We start from the raw sequence: 19,288 nt of genomic DNA, 5'->3' as shown, positions 1-19,288 counted from the left end.
AGAAGCAAAACCATTAAGCCAATTAAAGAATTTAAAGCGACAGATTCAAACTAAGAAGCTTTATTCACACTGACGCCTGGAAACGAGCGAGAGACACCGACTGTCTCTCTCTCTCTTTCCTCTGTCTTCGCATTTCTGCTTATTTCTGTGAAAAGAATAATTTGATTGATTTTTCTGAACAAAGCAGCTCCTCTGATTTCCAAAAATAACAAACAAACAAACAATACTCTCCTGAATGGTGATGTCATTTTTTCTAGTTCACGTTTTGGTCACTCCAGCCATCATGGAGAGTATAACTGTGAAATGACCTGTGACCTGCCCAGCATCACCTGCTCTCTGATTGGATGGTTGGTGAATCACTGTGACTTACAGGTGTGATGTGTGTCCCAGGCTGAACAGCCAATCACAGAGCAGTGAGGTAGTGTTACAGGTGAGAGTAGAGCTGAGTGTTTGTGTGACCATGTATTATTGTGGGGACATGAATCTGTTTACACAGTCACGTAGTGGGGACACACTTATGAGGACAAAATACAGGTCCCCATAATGTAAATCATAAAGTTTTAGGGTGAAGACTGGGGTTAAGGTGAGCTTTAGGTTAAGGTTAGGCTAAGTCTCCAAGAAATGAATGGAAGTCTCTGCAATGTCCACAAAAGTGACGAAACCCAACCTGCATGTGTGTGTTTGAGTGTGTGTGTGAGATTTGTCAAGTCAGTAAAAAGTTTGACAGGAAATTAGGTGATTGTAACTTCAAAATGAAAGCATTAAAATGTCAGGAAAAAAACCTGGTTAATGAGAGTCTTGGTGCCACACGTGTCAGGTGGATGGATGGTGTTTTCAGATGAGAAATGCTCACTAACAGGTTAAACAAACAAAATGTGAAATACATAAGCCTTTCAGAGCAGAAACAACAGGCTTCAATCTTTTATTTGAAAAATGGGGGAAAAACAAAAGTGCTGCATCTATATTTTTGTTAATTCATTTAATTTCTATATGAAATTTAGTTCTCTTTAAAATGTTTCATGTTTATGTGAATTTTTATTTTTATTTATTTTTTTTTTTGAGGGGGGTTGGGATTCCAGGTGTTACTCTTGTTAAAAAAATCAATCAATGCTTGATTAAAATATATTTAATTTACATTATTGGAACCTTTTATTGAAAGTCATATTAAATAGATATATCATAGATGTTATTGTTTGTGGTTCACAGAGGACCGTTGATGTAAAATATCAATAATCAATATGATTCTGAACTGAAACTATGTCTGCGTGCTTTTATTTTGAAGGCTGGGGCCGGAAGCTATGTGCTTGCCATCGTTGAACTTGGCTGTCGTCTGTCAGTTTCAGTGTGTGTGTGTGTGTGTGTGTGTGTGTGTGTGTGTGTGTGTCTGGAGGACCGGACACACCGGAGGACTGAACCGCTGTTCGCCCACTGCCAGCCGCTGAGCGCCGGGGAGCTCCGCTGGAGAGAGCCGGGGGCAGAGCTGGAGGTGCCGGAGTCACACCGGATTCACACCGGGTTCTCCTCTGATCTGGATTAGATCGCCAGCCGGAGGACAGCTCAGAGAGTTTTGTGGATTTTCATTTTGTGGGATTAAAAGCAGAACAAGAGGAGACAGAAAGCAGCTCCGGGACCGGGTCTGGGTCCGGGTTTGGATTTATCTTCATGCTCAGCACACACACAGGAGGTTCGCTGTGATCCGAATCCGCCGTGTTATTTTCTCTGCATATCTGATATTTAGTTGGGCCATGGTGGGGGAGATGGAGGGGAAGGAGAGGCCGAGACCCGGTCCGGATTATCTGATGCAGCTCATGAACGACAAGAAGCTGATGAGCAGTCTGCCGAACTTCTGCGGGATCTTCCAGCACCTGGAGAGACTCCTGGACGAGGGTGAGACCCGGACCCGTCTGTCTGTCTGAGTCTGTTTGAGGAGAGAAGTTCATCTTTCTCATGAAACGCTGCTGGAAGAAGTATTCACATCCTTTACTTCAGTAAAAGTACCACAGTGTAAAAGTCCTACATTTATAGTTTTATTGTAGTAAAAGTACAAAAGTATTATCAGCAGAGGTACTTCAGCAGTAAAAGCATCTGTTTAATGTTACACTGATGGAATTTACCTGCTCACATTTGCTGCAGTACTGCACTTGCACACAATTTTGAGGTATTGTGGTATTTGTATTTGAAGTACTCGGTCCAAGCTGCAGTATACTTGTACTTAGTTCAGTCTTTATTGTCCTGTATAGAATGGATGTACTCAGTAAAACATTTAAAAACACACAATAGCAATAAAAACAATAATAAACAGGAAGTAAAAGCAACTAAACAGAAAAAATCAGTAGAAGAAGAAGAAGTTAAAATATTAACACAACAGATCAATAAAACAGGAAGTTCAAATCAATGATTTTATTGCACAAACTGAAAATGTTTGAATCTTTGTTTTCACTTTACAGCTCGTTGATTAGTCAATTAACCAGTAAGTTGATTGACAGAAAGTTTCAATGGGAGTCATTTCTTCAGCAAAAGAAAATAAATAAATAAATAAATAAATTCTCATGTTTTTAAATTCAGTTTTTTTTTTTTAATTTCACAGTAAATTAAATACGAATATAAAACGTGAAGACATCATGTGAGAAACTTTTACCTTTTTAATATTTTCTTGTTATGTCATTCTATTTATTTATATTATTTATTGTTTTATTTTGTGACAACACAAATACTTAATTGAGAAGAAAATCAGCAGTTTAATTGATAATGAAAACAATCACTTGTTGCAGCTCCAGTGTCCTTGAAGTATTAAAAGTAAAAGTACTCATTCTGCAGAGTGTTACATACTGTACTTGTTGTTGTTGCTGTACTGTGTTATAGAAGCTAATGACTTTTTCATTATTGATTAATGTGCTGATCTTTTATTTGAGATGAACACAAGAATTTTTTTGTTTAAAAAATGACACAATGAACAAATCAATTATGAGAATAGCTGCCGATTATTTTTCTCTTGTTCGACTGATCAATGACTAATTGTTGCAGCTCTGATTTATAGTGTTAGCATCTCAGATGCTTAAATGTGAGTTTTATAGCTACAAATCATCAGAATAACTTCAGTTGGTGAAAATTGAGGCGTGTTCAGTCTCTCATTGGAAGAAACATCCGTTAATGTGAAACTTTTACCTGAAACAGATTCAAGTGAAATGACGTTCATCGTCAGTTTGTTCCAAAATGAACTGAAGGTGTGAGAACATTTTCTTCATATTTGATGCTGTTGTGTCATCACCATGAACCAAAGCTCATCTTTTACCCCTGAACTTCTATCCCATGAACTTCCATGTCTGTAATTCATGTTTGGTGTTATATTTTCAGACCGCCTGAAGGGGGCGCTCAGTGATGACAGGGTTATGATTGCAGTGTGCGTCCGATGCACTCCACCAACACTCGATGTAAATGGTGACTCCTCAGACAGCTGATCAGTTTCCTGTTCGTTAATGCAACACGGTGTGTGTGATTCTGAGAGATCCCACTGAAGAAGAACAGCTCATTCATGATAAAGGCAGCAGCAGAAAAGAGCCACAGGTAGCCTACACACAAGCTAATGAGCTAACAGCATGCTAGTCACAGTGGGCTAAGCCATGTCTGTGCTCACCAGAAAGTTCAGTAGTATTCAGAAACGCTGTCATCATCGACAGACTCCCAAACTGTGAGGCGTATAAACAAAAATCTAATGGGGCTGCATCGTCACAGCTCACATTTACCGAGTCTGCGGCAGCGCCCCCAGTGGCCGGGCCCCCAAACAACCTGTCCTGCTCTGCGTCTTCTGTTTTTCGCTGTATGGACTGAATGTGTTCAGCAGCTCCTGCGGCAGACTGAACTCCGCAATCGTTTTTACTGAAATCTCCAGGTGCCATCGTGTATTTGTAATAACTCTGAGGTCACCTGACCTGCTCATCAGGAAACAGGTGGAGACACTATGGGGTGGATGTCAAAGACATCTGGAGCTGATAGAGAAGAAGCAGAAGAGGCCACATAGACTGAAAACATCTGGAACTGCTTGTTTATTTTACAGAGAGACGAAAGTTCAATACAAAATGCTGTGAAAATTCCACAGAGTTTGGTTAATGTGGTTCAGTGCGTGTGTGTGTGTGTGTGTGTGTGTGTGTGTGTGTGTGTGAGAGGGGGATTCGTCTGAGAAGTTTCCCAGCAGCACCTGAACACATCAGGTTATATTCAACTTCTTGACCTCTTTCCTTTTCTGACCTCTGTCTTCATTTACTGCGGCTGCATTAGGAAGCACCTACTGCATACTGCCAACAAATGCAGTATGTAGTACATACTGCACACTGTTATTGATAGTAGTTTGCAGTATAAATGGTGTATTTCGCAGTATGCTAGGCCGAGCGTAGCTGGCTTCTAGTGTAATGTCAAACCTCCTCTACTGTGCAGCCTCCTCTTATGCTTTAAAAGAGAAGAATTATGAATGTGGGTTTTCATGATTTTCTGAAAGATGAATGTTTACCTGCGAGATGGGTAACACCTGTGTGACAGGTGTTACCTGAGAGATGGTTAACTGACAGGAAGGAACCAGATTCACCTGTGTTTTGTCTCGTTACTTCATTGCAGATGTAATGTCAGCTGGAGGTCGTCCTCCTGCTGTTTCTGTTGCTTTGGAAGTGTAACGTTATCCTTGTTATCCTTCCTCAATCAAACTGGGAGCGTTTTCATCAAACTGGTTGATTGATGGTGTTTTTGTTGGTGTTAATGTTCATGCTGGTTTGGTCATATTGTGAACATTTCATGTTCTGACAGAATAACAGCAGCATGAAGATTAAAACTCTCTTTCAGCTGTGGGTCTGGCTTTCCTCTGCAGTGGTCTGGGGGACTGTGGGCTCAGCAGGTCTGTGATGGTCGTGGACGGCTGGTTAGCTAGCTGACCACGCAGGAGCTTGTGGAGCTTCTCAATTCTGCAAATGTTGGAGCACTTTTTCAGGATTAATTTATGTAAAAGTGCTAATATCCAAAACTTACACAGTGAATTTAGTGATGGACATTGTAAAACACCCCCTGTCGTTGACTCAGCTGGTTGTTTTGATCCTTTCAGTGCTTTGCATTGTGGGACACAGAAGGTCAGACAGACTGGTCTCATGCGGACTGCAGACTTTGATTTGTTTGCATGCTACGTGCTACATTTTGGTCAAATCAGTATTTGCTGTTAGCATAGTGGGAGGTTTCCAATGCAGCCACTGTCTCTCTCTCAATTACACTAAGTGCAGCTATTCATCACTTAATTGGTCTAATTAATTTATTCAGAAGCTAAAATGAAATGAAAAGTGTGTGTGTGTGTGAGTGGGTAAGCAAAGTCAATTTACCTATAATTCCCTTTGGCTGGTGTCCCAACTGTAATGGTTTCAGTTCTGCAGACAGACAATAATAATCATCATAATCGAGTTACCTGTAGCTCTATTCTGGTCTGAAAATGCTGGTTTTAAGGTGAACTGGATGAACCTGCAGTCCCTGCCACCCTTCAGTCTGATGCTCTGCTGAAACAAATCTCACAATAAGAGGAAGCCACAGAGACAGTCCTTCACAATAAAACTACAGTGAAAGTCTAAACAATTCAGCACCAACATTCGTCCATGAACATTATTGATCCATCCATCCATCCATCCATCCATCCATCAGTCAATCCTTCCATCCTTCCATCCTTCCATCCATCCATCACTCAATCCATCCATCCATCCCTTTTGGGGATCTGGGACCGGGTCCTGGTGGCAGCAGGCTTTGAAAGGTGGTCTGGACGTCCCTTTCAGCAATGTTTTCCAGCATCCTGAGGTGTTCCAAAGCCAGATGAGATATAGTCTGTCCAGCGTCTTCTCGGTCTGCCTCTGGGTCTCCCATTGATTAGTTGTTGCCAGAAATCCTCCAACGTCAAGTCAGTGTTATTTGTGTAGCACATTTCATGCACAAGTAAAAATAATGTGACAAGTGACAATGTGTAACTCAACCACTCAGTCTTCTTCTTCAGCTATGTATCATATCCTGATTTCTTAATGATGTTCTGACTGTTACACTGACCCCGTACTGCTGCAACGCTGAACGTGTCCCCACTGTGTCCTTAATACAGAACGATCTCAAAACATAGAAATCTTTAAACTGAGACAGAAAACACAGACAACATAGTAGACACACACACACACACACACACACACACACACACACACATTTGCTTCCAGAAGCCTGAGAGAAAACAGTGTTTAAAGAAGACATAGCTGCAGCAGATCTCAGGTCGTCTGCAGTTTGTTTCAGAGAACAGCACCATGGGAACGAAATGCACCTGATTGAGTTTCCGTTCTCGGTACAGGCCTGATGATCTGAGGGATCTGATGGGGCTACAGCTAGTGAGCAGGTCAGGAATATAATTAGGAGCCATACCATGCAGGACCTTACAAACCAGCTGTAGATCAGGTCTGTATTGTACCAGCAGCCAGTGACGTGTTCTCTGTACAGGTGTAATGTTATATCGTGTCTGTCTTTGCTAAGTTGTAAACAGTGTTGAGATGTTCAATTGCTGAGCTCATTTGTAGGAATGAGGCTGTCTGAGGAAAGTGAGACGTACAGCTGTGTGTCATCAGCACAGGGTTTTTCTTGGTGTTAAGAGGCAAACTCATCACATTTACCTGAAGAGAGGACTTCAGCAGGACTCTGTGAAAACTTTTGACATCATTGAACGTGTTTGTGTTTCAGAGATCAGCCGTGTGAGGAAGGACATGTACATCGACACCCTGAACGGTTCAGAGAGGATCAGCGAGCTGCCGGACGCCGTCGGTCCAAACGTCCAACTGCAGGAGAAACTTTACGTGCCCACGAAGGAGCATCCTGACGTGAGTGTGTCTGACTGTCATCGTGTGTCATTTTGTGTGTATCATTCTGTGTCACTGTGTGCGTTAACTGCATTTCCTGTTTTATTTTGTAGTAACTCTGCTTTATGCATTCCAATATGTTTTACGTGCTGTCATTGTTCAGTTTAATAGCCAGTTTAATCATCACCTGTTCTCAATTATCCAATCAGACCTCCCAGTACTTATAGTCCTCCCTATCTCCACCTGTTTGATAGGTTGTCTTTGTTCTCCTGCAGACGAGCGTTTAGCCTTTATTATTCCCATTGTTGTTTAGTTGTGTTTTATCTCTGCCGCTGCGTGAATTCAGATCGTCTCCTGGCTGACTTTCTGTTTCACCTCGACATCATGAAACTGTTGAAATGTTTGGACTTGGATTTTTGTGCATGTGAGTCTCTTTGAGTTCTGCTCATCACGCTTGCAGAGAAACACTGGTTTGTGAGAGTGGAGGAAGTGGTGGAGAGGTGGAGTCTGGATGAGCTCTAGTAGGGATTCAGATACTCTATTTTAATGTGAACACATTGCAGCTAAAGGCTGAGATAACAGCTAGCAACATTTGATTCTCCAAATGTTCTGCTAACAGATTTTTGGTTGTGAGAACGTTTATTGAACGTTCCTACACAACAACATGATTGTTATGTTCCCAGAAAGTTCTGGGAAGGTTAGTGGAATGTTCTCCTTAACGTCTTCATGTTAAAATGGTAACATGAGCTTCCTTCTACTAACCGTCCAAGAACGTTCTGAGAATGTAGCCTCAAGGTAGTTCTACATTGAAAGACTTTCGAGAGAACGTTACGGCAAACATTCAGGTAATCCTACCAGAACGTTCAGGGAACGTAACAGTAACTTTGATTTTTACCTCAGAAAAACATTGTTTTAGCATCTAGCGAACATTGTGCAGGAACGATTAACGTTCCCAGAACTTTTTTGGAGCCACATTTTGCTAGCTGGGATCTCTGTGCTGAGGAAGATGATTTCTGATTATTTCAGTAGAAATGGAGCACTGAGATCAGCGCAGCTTGCTTACGGACCTGGGCTTATGCTAGCACTGCATTAGTACACATGACTGATCCACACACGTGGACGACAGGTGCTGTTGGACTGCAGCTTTTGATGTTTTCAGCCTGTTGATTGACACCTGATTGGGTCAGTGAAGTGTGCGTGTGTGTGTGTGTGGGGGGGGGGGTATTGGGTGATTGATTGGGTGGTCGTTATGGTAACCAAATCATGATTTTCTGTTTCTGTGTGTCTGTCAGTTTAACTTTGTCGGGAGGATTCTGGGTCCTCGTGGTCTGACGGCGAAGCAGCTGGAGGCGGAGACAGGATGTAAGATCATGGTGAGAGGGAGGGGCTCCATGAGAGACAGGAAGAAGGTAACACACGCACTGTAACACACATTCACACACATTGCAACACACAGTGACACACATACACACTGTAACACACAGTGTTGCACAGTGTGTGATTTTATTTTGTACCTTTTTATTGTCTATTTGTTCTACTTGTTCTGTTTTTTATCTCCCCTTTTTATTCTGCTAACGAGTGAATTTGTCTGTGTGAGATGCCGAGTGGCGTGACATGGCGTTTGTATTTGATGTCCTGGAAATGAGACCGGGCTGAAAACAAAGCCGACTGCTTGTGTCAGATTTATGATCTGACCTGACGTCACCTGACAGATTTTGGGGTGGAGTCTTTCAGGTTACGTCACAGATGTTTTTGGGGTTCAGAGAACAGAATGTCTAGCTTTTCTGTGGAGAAAATAAAGTAGTTTCTTTTGTATTGAACATTATAAAATGGGACTAAAGTGTCTGTACATGCCATTTACTTGTTTCTACATTAACTTCAAGAAGTGTTAAATTGATTGACAGGTTGCTGGGCCGTCTAATTAACTGGCTGTCACTGATGTAACAAGAGGGTTGATGATGTGTTTATCAGTGTTTTTGTTGTTGTTTTGAGTTGACTGTCTGTCAAACTGACAATTCTCCTTCGTGGTGTAAGCAGTGTCTTTAACACACATACAGCTGTTTCTAATGTGTGTGTCACAGAGCAGACACCAAATCACCAAATCCTACAAAACAACCTAAAACTCTTCTGTGCACATTTTAATTTTGTTAAATCCACACTGCCAACACACAAAACAGTGTGCATCAAAATGTGATTCTCCATTAGCGTCAGTGCTCAAAATGTGTTTTCATCTGTTACTAAAAGTTACTGAAATGAAAATATAGTGAGTGAAGAGGAAGAAGAAAGAAAAGATGGAAACAATTTCAAACATTTCAGGTCAAACTGCTGCGAAAACATCTTTGTGTGTGTGTGTGTGAGAGGATAACAAGGTTAGCCACCTGCTATGCTAACAGAGATATATGAGACAGAAAGAGCAGCAGGAGGTCAACCACATGGAGGAAGAGAGGAGCAGAGGAGGAGGGAAGGAGAGGAAATAAAAACAGAAATATGAGTGTTGGTGTGATTTGTTGTTTCTGGACGTCCTGCTGAAACACAGATGACTTGTTTATTATCATAGTTCATCTGCGCGTGTGTGTGTGCATGTGTCTAAACATCGTCCAATCAGCTGCAGGTCCTCAGGTTGCTGGGCAGATTAATCCTCAGTGGTTCAGTATACTGATCACAGTGAACAATGACAGGACATAAAACATATTGGAATACATAAAGCAGAGTTACTACAAAATAAAACAGGAAATGCAGTTAACTAGAGTCCATGCACATCATCACACAGCCAGGCTCGCGTTTCCCCCTCTTCCCTGTATTCATACTATGCTAAGCTAACTGGCTGCTGGCTGTAGCTTCTTATTTACTCTACAGACATGGTGGTATTGATTGTCTCGTCAAACTCATGATAAAAAAAAGATAGAATTGTATGCATTATGCTTTGACGGGACATGAATGTGTACAGATGGGGAGGCAGAGGAGGGGAGAGGAGGTCAGTGCATCATAGGAAGTCCCCTGGCAGTCTAAGCCTATAGCAGCATAACTAGGGGTTGTTCCAGGCAAGCCTGAGCCAGCCCTAATTGTAGGCTTTATCAAAGAAGAAAGTTTTAAGCCTATTCTTAAATACAGAGAGGGTGTCTGCCTCCTGGACCAAGGCTGGAAGATGGTTCAAGAGGAGAGAAGTTTGATAGCTGACTCCAGTTCTGCTTTTGGAGACTACTGGAACCACAACTAAGCCTGCATTCTGGGAGTGCTGTGTTCTAGTGGGGTCTTTTCCTAGTTTTTGTCAGAACACATGCCACAGTGTTCTGGATCAGCTAGAGAGTCTTTAGAAACTTACTGGGGCATCCTGACAAAAAGGAATTACAATAATCCAGTCAGGAAGTAACAAATTCATGTACTAGTTTTGGACAGGATGTGCCCGATTTTTACAATGGTGTATAGGTGAAAAAGGCAGTCCTTGAAATTTGCAAGGCTTAGGCTTGTAAGTTGAACTGTGTGATTTAGTGAGTGATTTTTTCCACTTTCAGACTGATTCAGAGTACCTGTCTGTCTGTCTGTCTCTACCTGTCTGTGAGTAGGAGGAGCAGAATCGAGGGAAGCCTAACTGGGAGCACCTGAACGAGGATCTGCATGTCCTCATCACGGTGGAAGATGCTCAGAATCGAGCCGAGATCAAGCTTAAACGAGCCGTGGAGGAAGTCAACAAGCTGCTGGTGCCTGCTGTGAGTCCCCTGACCTCTGATCCCTGATCCAGTAGCCTCTGACCTCTATTATACACCTATAATACACTAGGTTTATTGATGGTTCCAGATTACCTGCACTGGTCAGTGATTTAATCTCACCTGGAGCTCACCTGTCTGTGATTTTTCACTTTCACCTCAGTTAGGGCCGCTGTTGTACTCTCAACTCTCTGCTCCTTTTAAAAGTATTTTTCTGTCTCATCATTTCAGGATTTGAAACTCTGCAGTGTGAACTTCTTCTTTTTACTCTTCTGTGATGCTTTTGTGAAGCAAACACAGCGGCAGCTTTATATGGACATTTTTAGGGGCATCAATGATGTTAATGAGGAAAGTTCATGAACAGGTGACATCATTCGGGTGAAGTGGCAGGTGTATGACATGTATGCTCAGTTAAGAGAGTCTGATGACTCTGACTTGAAATATGTTTACAAACAATGTTCAGAGAAAAAGTCAGAGGTCATAGAAATATGAACATGTTCTTTCACGAGGCTCGTTTTCTGTCAGCAGCTATAAAACCATCCAGAATGGCAACTGTTATTAGTATTAATATTATTATGAATTATATTAATCCTGTGTGTGTGTGTGTGTGTGTGTGTGTGTGTGTGTGTGTGTGTAGGAGATAGGGTGGATTGTCCACCAATCAGAAGGTCGTGGTTCGATCCTGACCTCTGCAGTCAACATGTCAAAGTATCTTTGAACCCCAGATTGCTTCCAATGTGTGCAAATAGGGAATCCATTATTACGTCTATGGAGTGTCTCCACAAGGATAGTGATAAAATCATGTATGTGTGTGTATGTCTGGCAGACATTGAAACAGGAAGTGTAGTGATTCTGCTGATCCTCACTCTCACTTCCTTGATTGCATCCAACCAATGAGGAGTCAGGAAAACTCAGTTGCTGGGTGAGAAAACAGGAAGAGAACCACAGAACCCTCCCTGTGTATTTGAGTGTGTCATGTGCTCAAATCTGACAGGAAGTTGGACAGGAAATAGATCAAATGTTGGACTGACATAAAAAGTTTTTTTCTTCAGAAGTTAGTTTGTAGTTGGATTGGAGGAAAACAATGACAATAATTAACTGGTTAGTTAGTTAGAAAAGCCATGTCCCTTTTTCTTCTGTGTCGTCTGGAGCTCAGGTGAGCTATTCATAAATTTTGAAGATGTCATTTTGCATTTTCAGGTACTCATACATTCTTAAATACTTGTACATTTTCATGTTCATACAAGAAGGGCCAAAGTCATCTCCATCTGCTAAGAAAACTGAGGTCTTTGGAGTTTGTTGGACACTGTTAAAAACATTTTATGACTGGGGTGGCATCTGCAGTCTTCTATGCAGTGGTCTGCTGGGGCTGTGGAAGCTCCGAGAGGGACAGAAAAGACTTAACAAACTGGTCAGGAGAGCTGGCTCTGTCCTGGATTGCCCTCTGGACAGCATCGAGGAGGTGGGTGAGAGGAGGATGCTAGCCAAGCTGTCATCAATCATGGACAACCCCTCTTTCCCCCAGCATGAGACAGTATGGGGCTCATGCAGCTCCTTCAACAAAAGACTGCTGCATCCACTGTGTGCATTTTTAGGAGTAACTATATTTTTGTAGGTAGTCATAAAGGTTTAGGTATCTGAAGACCCAGAGTGGTACATTTTCATGCAGTTGTATTTTTTCATGTAGTTGTACATCTTCAGTGGTTAGTGTACTTGAGGGTAGTTCATGTGTTGTGTGAGTATTAAGTGTAAGCTTTGCTCTGTAGCACCTCCTGTGGTCAGAGACTCCACAGAGAAGGTTTTAGGTTTGAGGACTCAGTACCAGACACACTTCCTATAGTCCTGTGGTGACAGGAAGCCGCTGTCCAGAATAACCTGCAAGATCATTAGAAACACACTGTGTTAGATAACCGAGACTTCCTGCTTCCGCTCCATTGTTCTTCTCTCATTCATCATCATGTGTTGGTGTCAGTCTGTGTGTGTGTGTGTGTGTGTGTGTGTGTGTGTGTGTGTGTGTTTGTGTTTTACTCTGGCGCCCCCTGTGGCTTTGAGACAATAAGCATGTTTGAGACGATCAGAGAGTCGAGTTCACAGCTGCTGATGCCAAATCTCCCCCAAATCAAATTAATTAATTCCCACATGTAGCTAAAAGACTATAGATCACCTATAAATCAAACAGTGTATGTAAAATCTTACTCAACTAAGTATCCAGGAGCTATAGCTGTCAAGAAAATGTAGTGGAGTAAAAGTATAAAGTAATGTTAAATTTGAATGCTCAATTAGATACCTAAAAATTACATGTAAGTACAGTGCCTGAGTTCATTCCACCCCTGTGTACACATGTACTACAGTGCAGGAAAAGTGCATGATGGTCGTTACTGTGTTTCAGGCGGAGGGGGAGGACAGTCTGAAGAAGATGCAGCTGATGGAGTTAGCCATCCTGAACGGGACGTACAGGGACGCTAACATCAAACCCTGTAAGAGACTGACCAATCAGAGACCAATTAGAGACCATCTGACCAATCAGAGACCAATCAGAGACATCTAACTAATCAGAGACCAATCAGAATACTGTCTGACTAACCCTCCTCTCCATCTCCTCCTCCTCCTTCTCCTCCTCCTCCTCCTCCTCTCTTTCTCCTCAGCCTCCCTTGCCTTCTCCCTTGCAGCCTCCTCTCAGACACCTCGTTTCCTCTCCGGCCCTGCCCCTGTTGTGGCCCCGCCCACAGCTCTGCGTACACCTGCACCCACAGGCCCCGCCCTCATGCCTCTGCTTCGTCAGATCCAGACGGTGCTGCCCAATGGGACGCCTCACCCAGCGACTCTGGTGCCGGGGGCGGGGCCTGAGTCTGGTCTGATCTATGCTGCTCCATACGACTACCCCTACACTCTGGCACCGGCCTCCATCTTGGAGTACCCTCTGGACTCTGGTGGGGTGTTAGGTAAGCCTCCTGCCCCGTGCTCCTGCGACTGCTCCCCCACGCCCCATCATCACCCCCACGGCCAGTGGAGCCCTGCCCCAACGCTGCTCCTCAGACACGCCTCCTAAAAGATGGAAAACAAGTGCTCTTCTAAACACACAGACACACATACACACACGCCTCTTTGACAGCTGAAACCTGCAGTGTTGCCCCCTGCTGGACAGAGTCAAAATTAAATTAAAAGGAGGGAAGGGGTGACTTCATCTGCAGCAGCTAAAGGCTAAAAAATGAAAGAGAAACAATGACAGAAAAGATTTTGTTCTAAAATTTTTTGGAATCGTGACTTCTGGTGTTCCGGTGTCAATAAAATAAGAAATCTATAAAAATCCAAGAAGAAATATGTGTTCTAGTTTAAAAACAGAGAAAGCGTTAAAGGATTTCTTCACTCTGTCCACAGGGGCTGATGTTGCTTCATCAAAATGTTTTTAATTTAACTTCTGCTGTCAGGTGATGTGGTGTTGGCTGTGAACAAGGCATTCAGGTACGACTGTGTTCACTCTGCCTTTACCATTGTCTGATTGGCTGAAGATGTTTGTACTACTGTTGATGTGCCTCAGAGCTTGCGGTCGCACAGAGAACCTCACAGAGTTTTATTTAACAAAACTGATGTCAGAAATGATCTCCATCACAGTTGCCCTGACGTGACCACAGCTTCTTAGCCTAATGTCCTGTGGCCACAGCTTCCTGCACTGAAACATGTAGCCTGTGAATCTGAACTGAAGCTGATGCGCCACCAACATGCCTTCAACACACCTCTATCGTCCCTTCAACAGACCTCCAAGATGCCTCCAACATTCCTCTGGTACACCACCGACAAACACGTGTTCTGATGCTCCATGTTCAGATGCTAACAGAGGTTTTCAGGTTGACGCTAACTGCTAATTGTTCTAAACAACAGATGATCTCTCAGTTCTGAGCAGCATTTGCAAAATTTACTTGTGTTCAATGTTTCAAAAAATGATGTTTTAAGGATGTTTTTAGAACTTAGATGAATTATTATTAACAATTTGAAAATACTTAACATAAAGTCAGCAAACAAATACTTCTAACCAGAAGCCCAAGAGGCATGAAGCTGAATTTAGGGCATAAAATAAACTTTTTGATTGTACTCAAAACCATTCCTTTCCAGTCCTTGAATTTAAATCACTTGACTAATAGACACCTATTGATTGATATCATGATAAGGAGTGTGTTAGGGCCAAAGTTAGAAATAAAGTCTTGATATTCCAGCAAAAAAATTACAATATTTTGGAAATGAAGTCATAATATTAAGACAAAATTATTATATTTTGGTTAAAAATGTAATTTTTAGAAAAAGTAGTAATTTTGGAAAAAAAAAGTTTTAAGATTTTGATGAATATATATTTTGCCAAAATAGTGAAACTATTTCGAAAAAAGCCATAACGTTATGAGAAAGCAGATGTAATATTAGGAGTTCACTGTGATGCAGTAACAGTCTTGTAAGATTACAACCTTTTTCTCAGAACATTAAGATTTTTTTCACATCACAATTTATAAACATCACATTTTTTTCTTGTATTACAACAATTGTCTCCATAAATATTATGACTTTTTTATTGTGTAATATTATGATTTTATTCTCTACATTTTTGGTTATTTTCTTTCTTCTAATACTCACAGTTAAATCAAGTTCAGACTTGTCTGTTGTCTCCTAAAAGCCTCTCAGGTCTCACTTGTAACCAGAATCTATTTACTTTTGTGCCTTAACTTATATTTGTAATGATTTCTGTCTTTGTGTAGCTGTGATGATATGATGATGTGTTGATGTACCTGTACCTGTGTGTACCTGTATGGACTGTTGTGTGATGCTGTGGACAGATGACTCCCAGGACGGTGTGTGCCTTTCCCACAATCCACTGCTCAACTGGCGCCCGTTCAGGGTTCTTCCTCACTGACCACCAACATAGTCTAATAAAGTAATAAAATATAGTTAGAAATTGAGTACATAGAATGCCTCAAATCAAGTAAAATACAACAACGTAATACAACATTTTAAAGTGCAGCAATTAATCAGTGTTAGACAAAGCACCAAAGTTTTAGCTCTGTATCAGGCAGTCATGGCTAGTTAAAAATTATTCAGTGAGCTGCTTCCCTGATATCTAAATGATCGAACTTAAGCTGATTCTAAGGTGGAAAAATGTTTTAGGGCTGACTAGCAGGATTTCAATTTTGTCCTCATTTAACTTAAAGAACTGGTTGCTCATTCATTGATTTATTGATTAACTGTTTGTAATGGGTCCGTAGCTCCAGCATCACTTGGTTCAGCACAGATGTACAGTTGTATGTCATCTGCATAGAAACACACACTGTGCTCTCTAATGATGCCAACCAGTGGCAGCATGTGCAGTGACAACAGTAATGGACCAAAAAGAGGAATCATTTGAAATTCTACCAGGTGTGAAGAAACAGGTGGTTTCTGGGAAATGCAGTCCTGAGGTGTGATGGTGGCGCTTCCCTGTTCACCACATGAGCCACATCAGTCCATTGGGATGTGACCTGACAGCAAACCGCAACAGTCTGAGAGTCACAGCAGAGTGATGATGTTTGTTAGAAACTCACAGACGTGTTTAAAATGACTTCCTGCTCCGTTATTTTGAGGACTTTATGGATCCACCATGATGTTGATGACAAATAATGGACCAAACACTTTAAATAATTTGTTCTTTTAGTTGACAGAAAAAAGTGACACTTTATTTACAACCTAGGTATTAAAAAGTGATTTTATAAATCCACTTTATTCTGTGCCTTCCAGAGTCAGATATCAGTTTCATCTCAGTGTCCAGTACAGAGAGACGACTGGGACGTGTTGAGCCTATCTTAGCACAAAGGCTGGAGGCAGGGGGAAGCAAGCCTCTGTCCACAAACTAGCTCCAATGGTAACTGCTGCAGATAGACTTGGTGGACTTTTCTGGTTTTGATAGAACTTGGCTAACAGTTGCTTCAAGTCTTGCTGCTGCGTTAGGCTAAACACACCATGGATTTGTCTCTGTAGCCCCCTGGACACACAAAGGTGAAACCAGTTAAAAATAAACATCAGACTCTGGAGACACAGACCGAGATGTTTTATAAAGTTCTCAGCGATCAATGTGACGTTAGCTAACAGTGTTTGCCCTAAAGTATTTATCTGTTTGCACAAACTGAGTGTTTCCTTGTTGAACTGGATTTTCAAACTGGTCAGTCAGAGAGGTGGTTTGAATGTAGACATGAAAGTTTCTCAGAACTGACAGACCTGTAAAAACTTTTTCATCCATCTTTAGTCCAAGACACTGAAGTCTGAGAAACAGGGTGATTGAACTGTGCTCAGATCTGTAAAATCAGTTGAGGTTTGATGGAAAGCTGATGTTTCTGTTGTTGATTTTTGAGTTAATTTATCTCCAATATACAAGACAGTGAGTCCAGCAATAAATAAGACTGTATAAATACTAAGTAGCCAGCTGTGATACAGAATAATGAAGGTCGTCACAGCAAGTAAATGTGCCATCCATGATCAGTCAGAACATTTCTACAGAAAACTCATATATCCAGACAAAATCGTGTAATATTTCTCAAAAAACGTGCATTTTCATGAGTAGTTTTGCCACTAAAACTGTTGAACTTTAGTCTTTATTGTTCACAAAACAAAGTAACAAATAGGCAACACTGATAAAATGAATTAAATAGATGTGATGAAGCTGCGCAATCCTGGTATAAACCCACTGTGGAGACGCCTGATTCATCCATCACATTAACAGACTTCACTCGTCTAAACTCAACACACTCTAATTTGGCTGCTGGTTAAAACTTGTAGAACTGCATCGACCGGACAGGGTTTATTCACCTGCCATTGGTGACAGCATTGGGTTGGATGTTGTCAGTCTGCGGTGGGTGGCGTTCAGGTGCCACTGGTAAACCTATGCGTTTGCAATACAAAACAATAGTTTGATGTAGCATTCAGGGACGCTGACCATGATGTCACTACAAAACACAAGATGTCAAGTGTTGGTGCAAATATTTGTGTTTTTTTGAGTGGGTCCATAAACGAAACCAACTTTTTTCCCCGAGCAGAACATCATCCTCATTTAGGTATTAGTTACAGGTCTTTTATCTGATGGTACTTTGCTTTTAGGAGACAGAATATGACTTGAAACCTTGTATCTCCAAAGTATCACACATGATATTATTGTTCAGTGTATTGCATTTATTTAAATTAAGACTGAGATTATAATTTTATTCAAATTTGATAATTTTAGATAATCAGCACTTTCAGTCAGTTATCTTTATTCTAACCCCCAGCTCAGCACGTTTACATTTATTTACGTTTATTCATCTGGCAGATGCTTTCATCCAAAACAATGTTCAAATAATATATACAATATATCAAGATTTTTCCCCATTTCATTTCAATATAAAGCAAACATATGTTTAACGTAAATCATCCTTCTAAAGGATATTTGTCAAAAAAAGGTACTTTTTGTTAATTGTAAATATTTATTTTTTTTATATATAGAATTTCCCTCTAATTGAGAATAAAAAAGCGCTAAATTCAGTCGTCACCATACACTGATGATGCACTCCTTTATATTTAAAAAAAATATGGGGCTTTAAAAATCTTACTGTGTCTTTAAAATATCAAATGTAAACTGCACTTTCGAGACACTACAACCAAATGAAAACATGGACCAGCGATACTTTTGAGATACAAGGCCTCACTCATCATGGCTGTCATTGTAGATAGTTATACAATTAGCCATTTACCATTTGCCTCATAGATTAAATTAGATTCAACTTTATTGTCCAGTGCAACAAACTGCAGTTTACCATTTGACCAGTAAACAGTATGAAGTACACGTAGATGTAATGATAAATGAATGTACATTATGTAGTTTTACTGAATGCAGCTATGCTATAAACACTATGAACAATGACTAATATATAGTATTTATTATGGGAGGAAAACATCAGTGTCATGGTTCAGTTTTTAGAGAGCAATGACAGAAACAGTGTCAGATTCACGTTTCTGAATGAAACCTGGACGAGGAGCTTCAGTTCTCGACATCGAACCAACTCAGCTGTGTTAGAAATGAAATTCTGTTCAGGATGTCAGCAGTGAAATACAGCTGTGAGGAATCGCTGTTTCCTTAAACATGACATACACATGTCTGTTGGCTTTATCTTCTTTTCATGAAGAGATTGAATAATCTGCTCTGAACAACTTTGATGTTCTCCTGCTGCTCCTCCTTCATCTTCGCCAGTACAGCAGACATTTCAAAAACCTCCGACAAACCTCAAAGATGATGATTTAAAGAGAATAAATGCTTTGATCTGAGCAGCTTCAGGTCACTTCATGGACAACAAGCTGAAGTCTATGAATGCATTTTACAAAAAACGTACTCCACTTGATACATTTTTTATGTTTCTCTGTTTTTTTACTTTTGTTATTTTTTTGTTGTTGCAAAGAAAGTAGTATTTTCTTGTGTCTTGTTGAATTATATAAATATATATACATATATATGAAAAGTATAAAGCAGGAATGTTTATGAGATGTAAGAATTGACTTGTATTTTGCAAAGAAATCCAGTAACAGCCCAGTTGCCAGAATAAAGTGTCGGCGTTGTGCATTTCTGCAAACCAGGATTCCTTAAATTTGCACATTTCATAAATATCATATTGATGTTTCAACAATAGGTATCAGAGTAATGTAGTTCAGATTAGTGGTACATGTATATTAGCTGAGTTTGTCATGAGGAGGAGGAAGAAC

At 40.9% G+C, this 19,288-nt stretch overlaps 1 protein-coding gene across 1 annotated transcript; it reads left to right on the top strand.

Annotated features, from left to right (window-relative positions):
• Positions 1 to 1,342: 1,342 nt before the first annotated feature.
• Positions 1,343 to 14,854, top strand: qkib (QKI, KH domain containing, RNA binding b). The gene is made up of 6 exons (XM_076743069.1): positions 1,343 to 1,887; positions 6,730 to 6,866; positions 8,138 to 8,254; positions 10,409 to 10,552; positions 12,939 to 13,026; positions 13,195 to 14,854. The coding sequence occupies exons 1-6, from the start codon at positions 1,746 to 1,748 to the stop codon at positions 13,596 to 13,598; spliced, it is 1,032 nt and encodes a 343-aa protein (XP_076599184.1). The 5' UTR covers positions 1,343 to 1,745; the 3' UTR covers positions 13,599 to 14,854.
• Positions 14,855 to 19,288: the final 4,434 nt, after the last annotated feature.

The sequence above is a fragment of the Chaetodon auriga genome, chromosome 11, assembly GCF_051107435.1.
Source record: "Chaetodon auriga isolate fChaAug3 chromosome 11, fChaAug3.hap1, whole genome shotgun sequence".
NCBI lineage: Eukaryota > Metazoa > Chordata > Actinopteri > Chaetodontiformes > Chaetodontidae > Chaetodon > Chaetodon auriga.
Note: the sequence above shows the minus strand (reverse complement) of the source record. Positions and strands in the feature narration are given on the sequence as shown.